The 16,433-nt window shown below is 42.6% G+C and overlaps 1 protein-coding gene across 4 annotated transcripts in view; it reads right to left on the bottom strand.

Annotated features, from left to right (window-relative positions):
- Positions 1-11,043, bottom strand: part of mpz (myelin protein zero) — a 31,366-nt gene extending 20,323 nt beyond the window's left edge. For all 4 annotated transcript variants that reach the window (XR_006084376.1, XM_042329054.1, XM_042329052.1 and 1 more), the window contains exons 1-5: positions 10,869-11,043; positions 6,032-6,198; positions 4,386-4,599; positions 3,696-3,825; positions 3,105-3,153 (exon numbers count right to left, since the gene is read on the bottom strand). Coding sequence is in view for 3 of the 4 variants with exons in the window: in XM_042329054.1 (XP_042184988.1) it covers positions 3,105-3,153; positions 3,696-3,825; positions 4,386-4,599; positions 6,032-6,198; positions 10,869-10,914 (606 nt within the window). In the remaining variant the exon portion in view is untranslated. The remainder of the gene's footprint in view (positions 1-3,104; positions 3,154-3,695; positions 3,826-4,385; positions 4,600-6,031; positions 6,199-10,868) is intronic.
- Positions 11,044-16,433: the final 5,390 nt, after the last annotated feature.

Raw genomic sequence — 16,433 nt, 5'->3', positions numbered from 1 at the left:
TGTAGGTTTAACCTGTAAACGTGTTACATACTGTAGGTTTAACCTGTAAACGTGTTACATACTGTAGGTTTAACCTGTAACATACTGTAGGTTTAACCTGTAACATACTGTAGGTTTAACCTGTAACATACTATAAGTTTAACCTGTAACATACTGTAGGTTTAACCTGTAACATACTGTAGGTTTAACCTATAAACGTGTTACATACTGTAGGTTTAACCTGTAAACGTGTTACATACTGTAGGTTAACCTGTAACATACTGTAGGTTTAACCTATAAACGTGTTACATACTGTAGGTTTAACCTGTTACATACTGTAGGTTTAACCTATAAACGTGTTACATACTGTAGGTTTAACCTGTAAACGTGTTACATACTGTAGGTTTAACCTGTAACATACTGTAGGTTTAACCTGTAAACGTGTTACATACTGTAGGTTTAACCTGTAAACGTGTTTACATACTGTAGGTTTAAAGGAGAGCAGCCATAGTGAGGAGAAATGAATCATGCATGGGGACAGTTTATATTTCAGAAACCTTTGGCTTTGTGTTTTATTTATGCAGCCAACCTCTGGGCGTTGTGAGGCTGACTGTCAGTCATGTGACAGTGTGTGCGTCCCAAGTAGCACTCTATTCCCCATACAGTCGACTAGTTCTGACAAACATCAAATCAAGGTTTATTGTTCACATACACAGGATACAGAGGATTTAACACTATTACTAAAAGACTGTACTGCTTTTGACCAGGGCCCATAGAGTTCTGCTAGTAGTAGACGATATGGGTCAGTGGTCAGCATCAGGTGGCCCATGGCCAAAACTGACCAGCGAGTCAAACTGACCAGTGATCCCCAAAATTTTGGGGGAATTTTTTGTTGTTGTTGTTGTTGTTTTTGGTTAAAGAAAATACTGTAAGATTACCAGGAATTCAACTAAAAATGTGTTTAGAAGTAAACCCTGCCTCTAACCCCTGATACTGTGCTGACCTCCAGCCGCATGCCCATGACCCAGTGCTACAGTATATTCGCTAGCTGCATACTTGCTTTTATATGTATGTTTCTGAACAATGCTATAAGAAAGTGACAACAAGCCACATTTTCCCTGGCAGGGTTGTATAATTCTGTAAATTTTCCCAAAATGTCCAGGTTTTCCCAAAATTCCTGGATATTTTTTTTTCAAGTTACCCGAATTTTGCAAACCTATTCCCTTGACTACCTCCGTTAAGACGTCTTAGTTCATTTCAGTTTTTAGATTGAGCTGAATTGATCGATAATAATAATAGGTCTTTAGGTGTTTGTAGTTTAACAGCATGTCATACATCATCATCTATTTAACAAGAAATCTTTCCCACAAAATAATAAAACCTGATTCGCCCTGGAGGAACTGCTGGTAATCCCAAAAGCACACAAGAAATAATGAGTGTTTTATTAATCCAATACTAAGGTCATGTCCCAAAATGGCACCCTATTCCCTATATAGTGCACTATTCTGGTCCAAAGTAGTGCAATGTATAGGGAACAGGGTGCCATTTTGGTGACGCAGGCTAAGAGCTATCCATCCCCAAGCCCTGCACTTATCCGCAGTGTGACTCTGTGTAATTTGGGATAACTGTGAGCCAATAATGGGCCAGTGATTTACATTTGGCTCAAAGGAGGTGGAATCAGCAGGTCTCCCTCGTATTCTCCTTTCTCTCCCACTGAGAGCAAATCAGTTCCATTCACAGGGAATTGAATTACTGTACAACTGAACCTTGCTTCAGCCATTTCACAGTGCTGCTCTTCTGTGTTATTATCATTATGCCTTAAAGCTATTTACCCATTGTGTTTGTCTTGCCTTTGAGGAGGTTTAAAATGAAGGGGGTGGGGGCGGGGGGGAATAAGAGATGGGAGGGGTGGTACTTTAGCTTGAGTGTTTCTGGGACTTTGTGGTTCTGGGACTGTGGTTCTGGGACTGTGTGGTTCTGGGACTGTGTGGTTCTGGTACTGTGTCGTTCTGGTACTGTGTGTAACCATGTTGTTTTAGTATGAGCTGTTATATAGGTGCTGTACTCTGACATGACTTGTGTTGTACTGTGCTGTAGTTGTGAGCTGTTGTTGTTGTAAGTGAGATGCTATCGATGTGTAGTTGTTGTGAGTGAGGTACTGTCGTTGTGTAGTCATTGTGAGTGAGATGCTAAAGTTGTGTAGTCGTTGTGAGTGAGATGCTAACGTTGTGTAGTCATTGTGAGTGAGATGCTATCGTTGTGTAGTCATTGTGAGTGAGATGCTAAAGTTGTGTCGTCATTGTGAGTGAGATGCTAACGTTGTGTAGTCGTTGTGAGTGAAATGCTAACGTTGTGTAGTCATTGTGAGTGAGATGCTAACGTTGTGTAGTCATTGTGAGTGAGATGCTAACGCTGTGTAGTCATTGTGAGTGAGATGCTAACATTGTGTAGTCATTGTGAGTGAGATGCTAACATTGTGTAGTCGTTGTGTGAAATGCTCATTGTCATTGAGTGAGATGCTAACGTTGTGTAGTCATTGTGAGTGAGATGCTAACGTTGTGTAGTCATTGTGAGTGAGATGCTAACGTTGTGTAGTCATTGTGAGTGAGATGCTAACGTTGTGTAGTCATTGTGAGTGAGATGCTAACGTTGTGTAGTCATTGTGAGTGAGATGCTAACGTTGTGTAGTCATTGTGAGTGAGATGCTAACGTTGTGTAGTCGTTGTGAGTGAGATGCTAACGTTGTGTAGTCATTGTGAGTGAGATGCTAACGTTGTGTAGTCATTGTGAGTGAGATGCTAACGTTGTGTAGTCATTGTGAGTGAGATGCTAACATTGTGTAGTCATTGTGAGTGAGATGCTAACGTTGTGTAGTCATTGTGAGTGAGATGCTAACATTGTGTAGTCATTGTGAGTGAGATGCTAACATTGTGTAGTCATTGTGAGTGAGATGCTAACGTTGTGTAGTCATTGTGAGTGAGATGCTAATGTTGTGTAGTCGTTGTGAGTGAAATGCTAACGTTGTGTAGTCGTTGTGAGTGAGATGCTAATGTTGTGTAGTCATTGTGAGTGAGATGCTAACGTTGTGTAGTCGTTGTGAGTGAGCCGACGCTGAGAGGACTTGCCTGTCTCTGCTGTGATCCCTCTTTACCCTTCCCTTTCTTTCCATGTTTGCTGGAGGAAACAAAGAGAACCAAGTTAGGAGGATGTAGAACTTCTGCTCCCGGTGGTCAAAGGGATGTACTGCTCCTGTGCCAGTATAGTACTGCCTGTCTTATAGCTATTGCTAAGGACACAGCACTGTTTCTCCAGCTAGGTTATGAGACACAGCAACATAGATAGACTGAAGAGTGTCAATACAGGTCAACTTCTTTCCTGTGCAGAGGGCTGGTCTATGGGTAATGCCTCAGCCTCTGACACACATGGCTAGCTTTGACACAACCTGTCCCTAACTTTTTGCACTTTCATTATCTCTCTCTCTCTGACACACATGGCTAGCTTTGACTCAATCTGTCCCTAACTTTCTACACTTTCATTATCTCTCTCTATCTGACACACATTTGGCCAGCTTTGATTCAATCTGTCCCTAACTTTCTGCACTTTCATTATCTCTCTCTATCTGTTCAATCAATTCAGAAAAATACCAGCTAGTGACAGCTAAGCCATACAGAACGAGCTCAAGGTTGGGCCCCAGACCCAGGCATAGGGACACTGACCTGACACTGAGGTTGAAGACTCTGCGGGCCACCAGGAACCTCATGAGATAGTAGATGACCACGACGAGCACCAACAGACCCAGCACCGCACCGATGATGGCCCCTGTGATCACTCCGGCCTGGATGGGAACTGAGAGAGTGAAGGGAAGGGCGTGGAGAAAAAGAGAGAGGGAGAAAAGAAAAGAAAAAGAAAGAAAGAAATTGTAAAATAGAGCAAGAGAAATGAGGATGAAAGGAAAGGGGGAGGGATGGAGAGAAATATGAAGAAGACAAGAAAACACTGACATTAAACAACATATTAGCACAAATAAGGGCTTGCTTAAGTGTGCAGTCTGATTTAGAATTCTGATCATGATTCTGGATGATTGTGGCACAGCGCTGCTTCTGATTGTGACAACGGACCCTTTACTTCACTACAGTGGTTGATGAAATAGACCTGTCTGTATAAACCTAGATAGAATTTGATCCGTTTGTAGAATTGAAGTTTTCCTGACCAAGATGGCAGATGGATTTATTAGGCATGTTACTAGGATGCCAGTATCTATTTTAGGAACTGTATCTATGTAATTCTAGAACCTGGTCCCAGATCTGTTTGTGCCATTATGTCGCTCCTTTGCCACTACTTGTCATGCCAAAGCATGGAGTGTGACAAACAGACTGATCCTCAGGCTAGTAATTCTATGCTCTCACCTTTTTCAAAGACCAGCAGTCTGACACTGGAGGCGCGTCCCACTATGTCAGGCGGGTTCTTGGCATCACAGGTGAAGGTGCCGTTGTCTCCGTAGTCCAGGTTCTTGAGTAGGATGGATCCGTCCCGGCGACCAGGGTTCCCCACAAACTCCAGCCTGTCTCTGAACGGTCCCTTGTTGTCCACATAGGGGGATCCACCAGTGTAGTGGAAGACCTGGAACAGGGAAGACATTCAGTTTCTTTATTGTGTGGTTTTACATCTAGGCTAAGGTTGAATCCAAAATGGCACCCTATTCCCTATGTAGTGAACTACTTTTGTATTGGTAAAGGTTAAAATTAGTGAATACTAAGGTGCCATTTTAGACCAGCCCATATAGTAGTGTGAGATGAAATGTGTTAAAAGAAGAGGCTTGTAAAGTAAAGTTCATTAACTGTTTTTGGAGAGGAATAAGAAGGAAGGAAGTGATATTATTTCAGAGGGAGGCAAGAGGTAGATGAAAGCGGAGGAGAGAAGGAGATAGATAATGAGAGTAGGAGAGAGAGAGAGACGGGGGGATAGAAGGGGGAGATTGGGAGCCATGGAGGGCAAGTCACGACGAGGAGAGAGACATAATACGATGGAAACAGTCAGATTAGGTGAGAGAAACTGAAATGAAAGAGCTGGCACCAGGTGAGAGGACGGGAATGAGGAGGAGATGAGAACCGAGTGAAAGTTTGCATCCTAAATAGCACCCTATTCCCTATTTAGTGTACTACTTTTGACCAGGGCTCTAGTCAGGGTGAGATGAGGAGATGAGTACAATAAGAAGGAGATGAGGACTGAGTGATAGAGAAAGATAAAGGAGGATAATGGAGTGATAGAGGATGGAGTGATAGAAACGGATAGAGGAGGATAATGGAGTGATAGAGAAGGATAATGGAGTGATAGAGAATGAAGTGATAGATAATGGACTGATAGAGAAGGGTAGAGGAGGATAATGGAGTGATAGATAATGGAGTGATAGATAAGGATATATGAGGATAATGGAGTGATAGAGAAAGATAGAGGAGGATAATGGAGTGATAGAGAAGGATAAAGGAGGATATTGGAGTGATAGAGAATGGAGTGATAGAGGATGGAGTGATAGAGAAGGATAGAGGAGGATAATGGAGTAATAGAGAATGGAGTGATAGATGAGGATAGAGGATAATGGAGTGATAGAGAAGGATAGAGGAGGATAATGGAGTGATAGAGATGGGAGTGCTATAGAAGGATAGTGGAGGATAATGGAGTGCTATAGAAGGATAGAGAAGGATAATGGAGTGGTAGAGAAGGATAGAGGAGGATAATGGAGTGATAGAGAATGGAGTGATAGAGGAGGAGAATGGAGTGATAGAGAAGGATAATGGAGTGGTAGAGAATTGAGTGATAGAGAATGATAGAGGAGGATATTGGAGTGATAGAGAATGGAGTGATAGAGAATGGAATGATAGAGAAGGATAGATGAGGATAATGGAGTGATATAGGATGGAGTGATAGAGAAGGATAGATGATGATAATGGAGTGATAGAGAAGGATAGATGAGGATAATGGAGTGATAGAGAAGGATAGAGGAGGATAATGGAGTGATAGAGGATGGATTGATAAAGAAGAGGAGGTTATATACAGAGATGCTGTCCCTGGCTCCGTCGGCACGGTAGCTCCAGGAGAAGGTGACGTCATCGGAAGTCCAGCGCCAGGAGAAGAATGAACATGACAGACGGATGTCTGACCCCACCAGGGCGTGACGCTCCCAGCCCGTGTAGATGACGATGGCCTCCGACTGTTGGGGCACTATAGGGGTTAAAGACGGGGTTAAATGAGAAAGATGAACACACTTGTGGTTCATAATAACCTCTTTTCACACTTCCTTTTTTACCCCATCACCATTATATCTATGTGTGTATGTTTCACCATTATATCTATGTGTGTATGTTTCACCATTCTATCTATGTGTGTATGTTTCACCATTCTATCTATGTGTGTATGTTTCACCATTATATCTATGTGTGTATGTTTCACCATTATATCTATGTGTGTATGTTTCACCATTATATCTATGTGTGTATGTTTCACCATTGTAGCATTCTATCTATGTGTGTATGTTTCACCATTGTAGCATTCCATCTATGTGTGTATGTTTCACCATTGTAGCATTCCATCTATGTGTGTATGTTTCACCATTGTAGCATTCCATCTATGTGTGTATGTTTCACCATTGTAGCATTCCATCTATGTGTGTATGTTTCACCATTGTAGCATTCCATCTATGTGTATGTTTCACCATTGTAGCATTCTATCTATGTGTGTGTTTCACCATTGTAGCATTCCATCTATGTGTGTGTTTCACCATTGTAGCATTCTATCTATGTGTGTGTTTCACCATTGTAGCATTCCATCTATGTGTGTGTTTCACCATTGTAGCATTCCATCTATGTGTGTATGTTTCACCATTGTAGCATTCTATCTATGTGTATGTTTCACCATTGTAGCATTCCATCTATGTGTGTATGTTTCACCATTGTAGCATTCTATCTATGTGTGTATGTTTCACCATTGTAGCATTCCATCTATGTGTGTGTGTGTTTCACCATTGTAGCATTCCATCTATCTATTCCATCTATGTGTGTATGTTTCACCATTGTAGCATTCCATCTATGTGTGTATGTTTCACCATTGTAGCATTCCATCTATGTGTGTATGTTTCACCATTGTAGCATTCCATCTATGTGTGTATGTTTCACCATTGTAGCATTCCATCTATGTGTGTATGTTTCACCATTGTAGCATTCCATCTATGTGTGTATGTTTCACCATTGTAGCATTCCATCTATGTGTGTATGTTTCACCATTGTAGCATTCCATCTATGTGTGTTTCACCATTGTTTCATCTATGTGTGTGTTTCATTGTAGCATTCCATCTATGTGTGTATGTTTCACCATTGTAGCATTCCATCTATGTGTGTATGTTTCACCATTGTAGCATTCCATCTATGTGTGTATGTTTCACCATTGTAGCATTCCATCTATGTGTGTATGTTTCACCATTGTAGCATTCCATCTATGTGTATGTTTCACCATTGTAGCATTCCATCTATGTGTGTATGTTTCACCATTGTAGCATTCCATCTATGTGTGTATGTTTCACCATTGTAGCATTCCATCTATGTGTGTATGTTTCACCATTGTAGCATTCCATCTATGTGTGTATGTTTCACCATTGTAGCATTCCATCTATGTGTGTGTTTCACCATTGTTCACTTTCATGGCGCTTTCAATAAAAAAAATATAAAACACGAAAGATCAGCGCTGCACGGTTCAAAACTATTTTTCTGGGAATTTAAAAGGACAATACTATAAAAACAGACAAGAGGATAAAGAGGACTGGGGCACGCAGGGTTAATTAAATCAGAAAATTCTTAGCTGCACATGCCACAACTTTGTCCCTGGGTAATAAGACAACGACAACGGGATTGAGTGGAGTAGAGAATGTTTTTGAGTTGCAAGGTGTTTTTTTTTTTCAAGACTATCCTTCCAGACTATTGTCGAGTCTATCATTCCAAACCCCTTGTATTCACATCAATAAACCAACACAACACAACCTTTCTATCTATGTGTGTGTTTCACCATTGTAGCATTCCATCTATGTGTGTATGTTTCACCATTGTAGCATTCTATCTATGTGTGTGTTTCACCATTGTAGCATTCTATCTATGTGTGTGTTTCACCATTGTAGCATTCTATCTATGTGTGTGTTTCACCATTGTAGCATTCCATCTATGTGTGTGTTTCACCATTGTAGCATTCTATCTATGTGTGTGTTTCACCATTGTAGCATTCTATCTATGTGTGTGTTTCAAATTGTAGCATTTTCTATGGTGTGGATGGACCATTTAATTTACTTTGAAAAGACAGACAAGTAGACCTAGTGGAATAGACATGTTATTTTCAACCTTTTTCTTCGGTTTCAAAACCATTTATAAACACTTCAAAATCCATACACACACAACCAATGTTTATCCAAGGACACAATGTTTATCCAAGGGCACAATGCCCTATGAACATGAGTTATGATGGCAGGCAACAAGGATTGGAGTTGATTGATACTAACTAAAAAGCACAGCATAACAAAAAGTATCCACAGAATATAAATATCCATAGGTTATTTTTCTATGTTGTGTCCTTGAAATATGAATGTAAATTCTGTATTTGCAATAAAAATCTATATAAAACTAATATAGTAAATGCAATACATAACACAGTACATTAACCACCACCAATGTAATGACATTTACAAACATTGCTATCATCAATTATTATCCCTAGTATTTTGGGGTATTAGGAATTTCTTTTGATTCAAGATACTGACTCGCACACAAATCAGACACTATACAATGTACACTACCGTTCAAAAGTTTGGGGTCACTTAGAAATGTCCTTGTTTTTGAAAGAAAAGCACATTTTCTGTCCGTTAAAAATAACATTAAATAGATCAGAAATACACTGTAGACATTGTTAATGTTGTAAATGACTATTGTGGCTGGAAACGGTTGATTTTTAATGGAATATCTACATGGGCGTACAGAGGCCCATTATCAGCAATCATCACTCCTGTGTTCCAATGGCACGCTGTGTTAGCTAATCCAAGTTTATCATTTTAAAAGGCTAATTGATCATTAGAAAAGAGAAGTGGGAGTACATTAGAGTGTCTAGTTTGAGAAACAGACGCCTCATAAGTCCTCAACTGGCAGCTTCATTAAATAGTACCCGCAAAACACCAGTCTCAACATTAACAGTGAAGAGGCGACTCCGGGATGCTGGCCTTCTAGGCAGAGTTCTTCTGTTCAGTGTCTGTGTTCTTTTGGCAATCTTAATCTTTTCTTTTTATTGACCAGTCTGAGATATGACTTTTTCTTTGCAACTCTGCCTAGAAGGCCAGCGTCCCGGAGTCGCCTCTTCACTGTTGAGACTGGTGTTTCTTCTTCAATGACGGCCTAGGAACAACTGCCTGTTCGGGGGCAGAACGACAGATTTGTACCTTGTCAGCTCGGGGATTTGAACTTGCAACCTTCCGGTTACTAGTCCAACGCTCTAACCACTAGGCTACCCTGCCGCCCCAGATATTCAACTAGTCTCAAGAAGACCAGTTTGCTTCATTAATCAGGACAACAGTTTTTAGCTGTGCTAACATAATTGCAAAAGTGTTTTCTAATGATCAAAAAAAAGAATTAAATGATAAACTTGGATTAGCTAACACAATGTGCCATTGGAACACAGGAGTGATGGTTGCTGATAATGGGCCTCTGTACAACTATGTGGATATTCCATTAAAAATCTGCTGTTTCCAGCTACAATAGTCATTTACAACATTAACAATGTCTACACTGTATTTCTGATCAATTTGATGTTGTTTTAATGGACAAAAAAATTTGCATTTGTTTCAAAAACAAGGACATGTCTAAGTGACCCCAAACTTTTGAACGGTAGTGGATACATAAAATATGTACATTAAAACTCTCAGCAGATCACAACTCCAGCGTCCTTGAATAACTAATGTCAGCCAGCAGAGAACATGTCAATGGAATAAGACTTGACGTTTTTAATAAAGATTTTGACAAAGCTGTAAAAATCAGGGGGAAGAAAAAGGATCTCTGCTCAAGTGTAAAAATGCTGTCAACACACTGTCTCAGAGTGAGTCCCAATATTGATACCCTCACTCTAACTTTGTGAGCCTTATGGAATTCCGTCACAACAATATAACATCCGCATAACAATGTATTACAAGACCAACCAATCATCTGACAGGTTTCCTTTACTTGCCTTCCCTTTAATTAATATCTACCAATATCAGTCACCCAGAGTCACCATTGTAGCATTCCATCTATGTGTATGTTTCACCATTGTAGCATTCCATCTATGTGTGTGTTTCACCGTTGAGTCACCCAGAGTCACCCGGAGCCACCCGGAGTCACCCAGAGTCACCCAGAGTCACCCAGAGTCACCCAGAGTCACCCAGAGTCAGCCAGAGTCAGCCAGAGTCACCTAGAGTCACCCAGAGTCACCCAGAGCCACCCAGAGCCACCCAGAGCCACCCAGAGTCACCCAGAGTCAGCGACCAACGGGATTAATTCAACATAAAGCTGATAATGAAATACCAAGTCTGTGTAAAGCATAGGAGATCATTCATCATATCTGTTATTTATTCAAATTGTGTAACTGACCCTATGTGCTCTTTGACCTTTAACCCAGATGTTGATAAAGGTCTGGCAGCACAATTCACAAATCAAATTAGAAGGTTTAGTCATTGAATTAACATACTAGAAGTAACTTCTTTTTTTTAACCATAAATCAAAGAAATTGAGCGCAGTTACACTTCACATTACAGTGGCCTTATAATTGTGAAAATAATTAGAGTTAGGGCTGAGATGAAGGATATATAAAGACAAATCAAATACAATTTTTACCTATTCCAAGCAGTATGACCGATGCTAGCGCCAAAATGGTCAGCATGGTTCCTGACTCTTTGGGTTCCTAAAGGGATGTTGCAGATGGAGAGAGTCCCACTATGTAGCGATGGAGAAGGATGGCGAGATAGGACAGAGTGATGCAGGGTGCCAGGACAGAGGATAACAACAGAACCCTACTGTCCCAGGGTTTATAGCCAACCACACCCCTTTCTCTCTCCATGGCCCGGCCCATTCCTCCCTCTCTCCCTCTCTCCACCTACACCTCAGATGTACAACAATGTACACCGCACTCTTTACCACATCATGTATTGTCCCAGAATGATGTCATTTCCTGTGTGTGATAGGACAGGACAGGGGTATTCAAATTCGAGTCTGGAGGTCCCGGGTACTTAAGGTTTTCTGTTCTACCTGATAGTTAATTGCACCCACCTGGTGTCCCAGGTCTAAATCAGTCCTTGATTAGAAGGTGGGGAGGGGGGGCCTGTCTCTAACGAGGTCAGTGTAACCCTGTCCATCATCCCCCGGTTTTTCCTCTCCCTGCACTTTCACCGAGATGTGGAGAGAGGAATGGAAAACAAAGGTCCCAAGTCTTCCCTCTCTCTCTCTGTCTCTCTGTCTCTCTCTCTGTCTCTCTCTCTCTCTGTCTCTCTCTCTGTCTCTCTCTCTGTCTCTCTCTCTCTCTCTCTCTCTGTCTCTCTCTCTGTCTCTCTCTCTGTCTCTCTCTCTGTCTCTCTCTCTCTCTCTGTCTCTCTCTCTCTCTCTCTCTCTCTCTCTCTCTCTCTCTCTCTCTCTCTCTCTCTCTCTCTCTCTCTCTGAATTCCTGCCTGTTTGCTGACAATGGAGGGAGAGAGGGGCACAGGGGGAGACTGGCCTGTCTTTCAATGGAGCCTTCTTCCTCTCCAACCTCTCTCTCTCCTCTCTCTCTCCATCCAGACAAAGCATTGTATTCTCCTCCTGCCTCCCTCTGCAGAGCTCCCACTTCGCTTATTCCTGTAAAACAGAGAGAGAGAGAGAGAGAGAGAGAGAGAGAGAATTCGCACAAGACTTAGCAGGACATAGGAAAGAGAGAGAGAGAGTGAGTGGGGAGAGACCTAGATCTAGATGGATTGACATGAGGACACTGGGACACACAGACATGAGAGCAAATGCAGATAGAGAGAGTGGGAAAGACGTAGAGAAAGGTTTTCTTTATAAGTACAAGAGCCATCCACTCCAGGAGGATGCACAATCCATCAACCTGTCATATGACGTAAATATAAATGAGTTTAGCCGGCGGTGACATCTACGGTGGGTGGATTGAATCTATGCGGAGACTGTTGTTTAACATTACACTCCTGCTATCCGCTGACCCACTATTAGGTCGCTCTCCTCTCCCTATCAGAACATGGCATGTGGCTTCCCATTAGACCAGGGTTGCATCCCAAATGGCACCCTATTCCATATATAGTGCACTTCTTTCAGCCATAGCCCATAGGGAGAACAACTAGTGGGCCAGAGGATAGATGGGTCTTGTCAAAAGTAGTGTACTATGTAAGGAGCAGGGTTCCGTTTCAACAACATACCGACGGATCATTTCACTAAACCTGTTGGCAGAGATCTGGCTCAGTGTGTGTTCTAAATTATTAAGGCTTGCCATAAGGCAGAGGAAACAGGAAGTATTTTATACATCTGGCCACTGAAAGGAACGTGTGGCAGAGATCTGGCTCAGTGTGTGTTCTAAATGATTAAGGCTTTGCCATAAGGCAGAGGAAACAGGAAGTATTTTATACATCAGAGACAGAGACAGAGAGACAGAGAGAGAGAGAGAGACAGAGAGAGAGACAGAGAGAGAAAGACAGAGAGAGAGACAGAGAGAGAGACAGAGAGAGAGAGACAGAGAGAGAGAGACAGAGAGAGAGACAGAGAGAGAGAGACAGAGAGAGAGACAGAGAGAGAGAGACAGAGAGAGAGAGACAGAGAGAGAGACAGAGAGAGAGACAGAGAGAGAGACAGAGAGAGAGACAGAGAGAGAAAGACAGAGAGAGAGAAAGAGACAGAGAGAGACAGAGACAGAGAGAGACAGAGAGAGAGACAGAGAGAGAGAGACAGAGACAGAGAGAGACAGAGAGAGAGACAGAGAGAGAGACAGAGACAGAGAGAGAGAGACAGAGAGAGAGACAGAGAGAGAGACCAAGAGAGCGAGAGAGAGAGAGCCCTTTATGGTTGTGGGGCACTAGAACAGTCTGCAGCACCCAGCCTCACCCTACTAGAATCTGAAGTCAAATGTCTACTCTTTGCTGATGATCTGGTGCTTCTGTCACCAACCAAGGAGGGCCTACAGCAGCACCTAGATCTTCTGCACAGACTCTGCCAGACCTGGGCCCTGACAGTAAATCTCAGTAAGACAAAAATAATGGTGTTCCAAAAAAGGTCCCGTTGCCAGGACAGCGAATAAAAATTGCATCTAGACACTGTTGCCCTAGAGCACACAAAAAACGATACATACCTTGCCCTAAACTTCAGCGCCACAGGTAACTTCCACAAAGCTGTGAATGATCTGAGAGACAAGGCAAGAAGGGCATTCTATTCCATCAAATGGAACATAATATTCAACATACCAATTAGGAGCTGACTAAACATATGTACAGGAATCAGTTATAGAACCCATTGCCCTTTATGGTTGTGAGGTCTGGGGTCCGCTCACCATCCACCCAGCTAGCACAGTGGATCTGGGCCGATTCCGGCTGAGAGTCGGGGCACTCGGCTGAGTGTCAGACTCGGCCGATGTCATGTGGCCCGAGTCTGGGCCGCCTTCCGCAGTATTACTTATGTCAAGGATGTGGGGATTGAGCTCGGGTCGATTCCGGTGTGAGTTATCTGGCCCAAATGTATTACTTGGGGCTCCGCACCGAGCCGAGTTAGGGAAGTGTTTGTCCTTGTCCCCATCGCGCTGTAGCAATTCCTCGGGTGGGCCAGGCACATGCACGCTGACACAGTCACCAAGCGTATGGTGTTTCCTCCGACATCATTTTTTTTCTTCGTGGATGGGTACAATTTTTATGTATAAAATGTAAATAGTCATATTTAAAATGACTAAATCAGGTAATTGTGAATCAATTTATTTAAATTTGCATCAGGCCTCTTCTGGGGGTTTCTGGTAAGATGCCGTCAAGGTCGGCTGAATTCCGGTAGACGGTAACGGCCCGATTCTGGAGTCATTCATTTTGATTCCAGGCCCATTAGTTCCAGCCCCCCAAATGAGGGCCGCTTCTGGGCCGATTCCTCATTGCTAGCTGGGCAAGAATTCACAAAATGGGACAAACACCAAATTGAGACTGCATGCAGAATTCTCCAAAATTATCCTCTGTGTACAATGTAAAACACCAAATAAATGGATGCAGAGCAGAATTAGGCCGATACCCACTGATTATCAAAATCCAAAAAAGAGGCGTTAAATTCTACAACCACCTAAAAGGAAGAGATTCCCAAACCTTCCATAACAAAGCCATCACCTACAGAGAGATGAACCTGGGGAAGAGTCCCCTAAGCAAGCTGGTCCTGGGGCTCTGTTCACAAACACAAACAGACCTCACAGGACAGCAACACAATTAGACTCAACCAAGTCATGAGAAAACAAAAAGATAATTACTTGACACATTGGAAAGAATTGACCAAAAAACAGAACAAACTGTAATGCTATTTGGCCCTAAACAGAGAGTACACAGTGGCAGAATACCTGACCACTGTGACTGACCCAAACTTAAGGAAAGCTTTGAATATGTACAGACTCAGTGAGTATAGCCTTGCTATTGAGAAAGGCCGCCGTAGGCAGACCTGGCTCTCAAGAGAAGACAGGCTATGTGCTCACTGCCCACAAAATGAGGTGGGAACTGAGCTGCACTTCCTAACTTCCTGCCAAACGTATGAACATATTAGAGACACATATTTCCCTCAGATTACACAGATACACAAAGAATTCGAAAACAAATCCAATTTTGATAAACTCCCATATCTACTGGGTGAAATTCCACAGTGTGCATCACAGCAGCAAGATTTGTGACCTGTTGCCACAAGAAAGGGGCAACCAGTGAAGAACAAACATCATTGTAAATACAACCCATATTTATGTTTATTTATTTTCTCTTTTGTACTTTTGTACTCTTTTGTATTTGCACATCGTTACAACACTGTATATATACATAATATGATATTTGAAATGTCTTTATTATTTTGGAACTTTTGTAAGTGTCATGTTTACTGTTCATTTTTTATTGTTTATTTCATATTTCACTTTTGTTTATCATCTATTTCACTTGCTTTGGCAATCTAAACATATGTTTTTCCCATGCCAATAAAGCCCTTAAATTGAAATGAGAGAGAGAGAGAGTGAGAGCGCGCGAGAGAGAGAGAGAGAGAGAGAGAAACCTTCTCACAGCAGGCAGTGATAAAACACTCATGTGGTAAGGCAAGACCATCAACAACACACAGAGAGAAGAGGTAAGGAAAAGTCTCAGGCTATATCCCAAATTGCACCCTATTCCCTCTATATTGCACTGCTTTTGACCAGAGGAAATAGGGAACAGGGTGCCACTTGGGAGTCACATTTAGGTGTAACAGACCAGCTGTCTACAGTGTCTGGGTTTAACAGAGCCAGGTGTCTACAGTGTCTCAGTGTAACAGAGCCAGCTGTCTACAGTGTCTGGGTGTAACAGAGCCATTTGTCTACAGTGTCTGGGTGTAACAGAGCCATTTGTCTACAGTGTCTGGGTGTAACAGAGCCAGTTGTCTAGTGTCTGAGTGTAACAGAGCCAGCTGTCTACAGTGTCTGGGTGTAACAGAGCCATTTGTCTACAGTGGCTGGGTGTAACAGAGCCATTTGTCTACAGTGTCTGGGTGTAACAGAGCCAGTTGTCTACAGTGTCTGGGTTGAACAGAGCCAGTTGTCTAGTGTCTGGGTGTAACAGAGCCAGCTGTCTACAGTGTCTGGGTTTAACAGAGCCAGCTGTCTACAGTGTCTGGGTGTAACAGAGCCAGTTGTCTACAGCGTCTGGGTGTAACAGAGCCAGTTGCCTACAGTGTCTGGGTTTAACAGAGCCAGCTGTCTACAGTGTCTGAGTGTAACAGAGCCAGTTGTCTACAGTGTCTGAGTGTAACAGAGCCAGCTGTCTACAGTGTCTGGGTGTAACAGAGCCAGTTGTCTACAGTGTCTGGGTGTAACAGAGCCAGTTGTCTACAGTGTCTGGGTGTAACAGAGCCAGCTGTCTACAGTGTCTGGGTTGAACAGAGCCAGTTGTCTACAGTGTCTGGGTGTAACAGAGCCAGCTGTCTACAGTGTCTGGGTTTAACAGAGCCAGCTGTCTACAGTGTCTGGGTGTAACAGAGCCAGTTGTCTACAGTGTCTGGGTGTAACAGAGCCAGTTGCCTACAGTGTCTGGGTTTAACAGAGCCAGCTGTCTACAGTGTCTGAGTGTAACAGAGCCAGTTGTCTACAGTGTCTGAGTGTAACAGAGCCAGTTGTCTACAGTGTCTGAGTGTAACAGAGCCAGCTGTCTACAGTGTCTGAGTGTAACAGAGCCAGCTGTC

The sequence above is a fragment of the Oncorhynchus tshawytscha genome, linkage group LG10 (assembly GCF_018296145.1).
Source record: "Oncorhynchus tshawytscha isolate Ot180627B linkage group LG10, Otsh_v2.0, whole genome shotgun sequence".
Classification (NCBI taxonomy): domain Eukaryota; kingdom Metazoa; phylum Chordata; class Actinopteri; order Salmoniformes; family Salmonidae; genus Oncorhynchus; species Oncorhynchus tshawytscha.
Note: the sequence above shows the minus strand (reverse complement) of the source record. Positions and strands in the feature narration are given on the sequence as shown.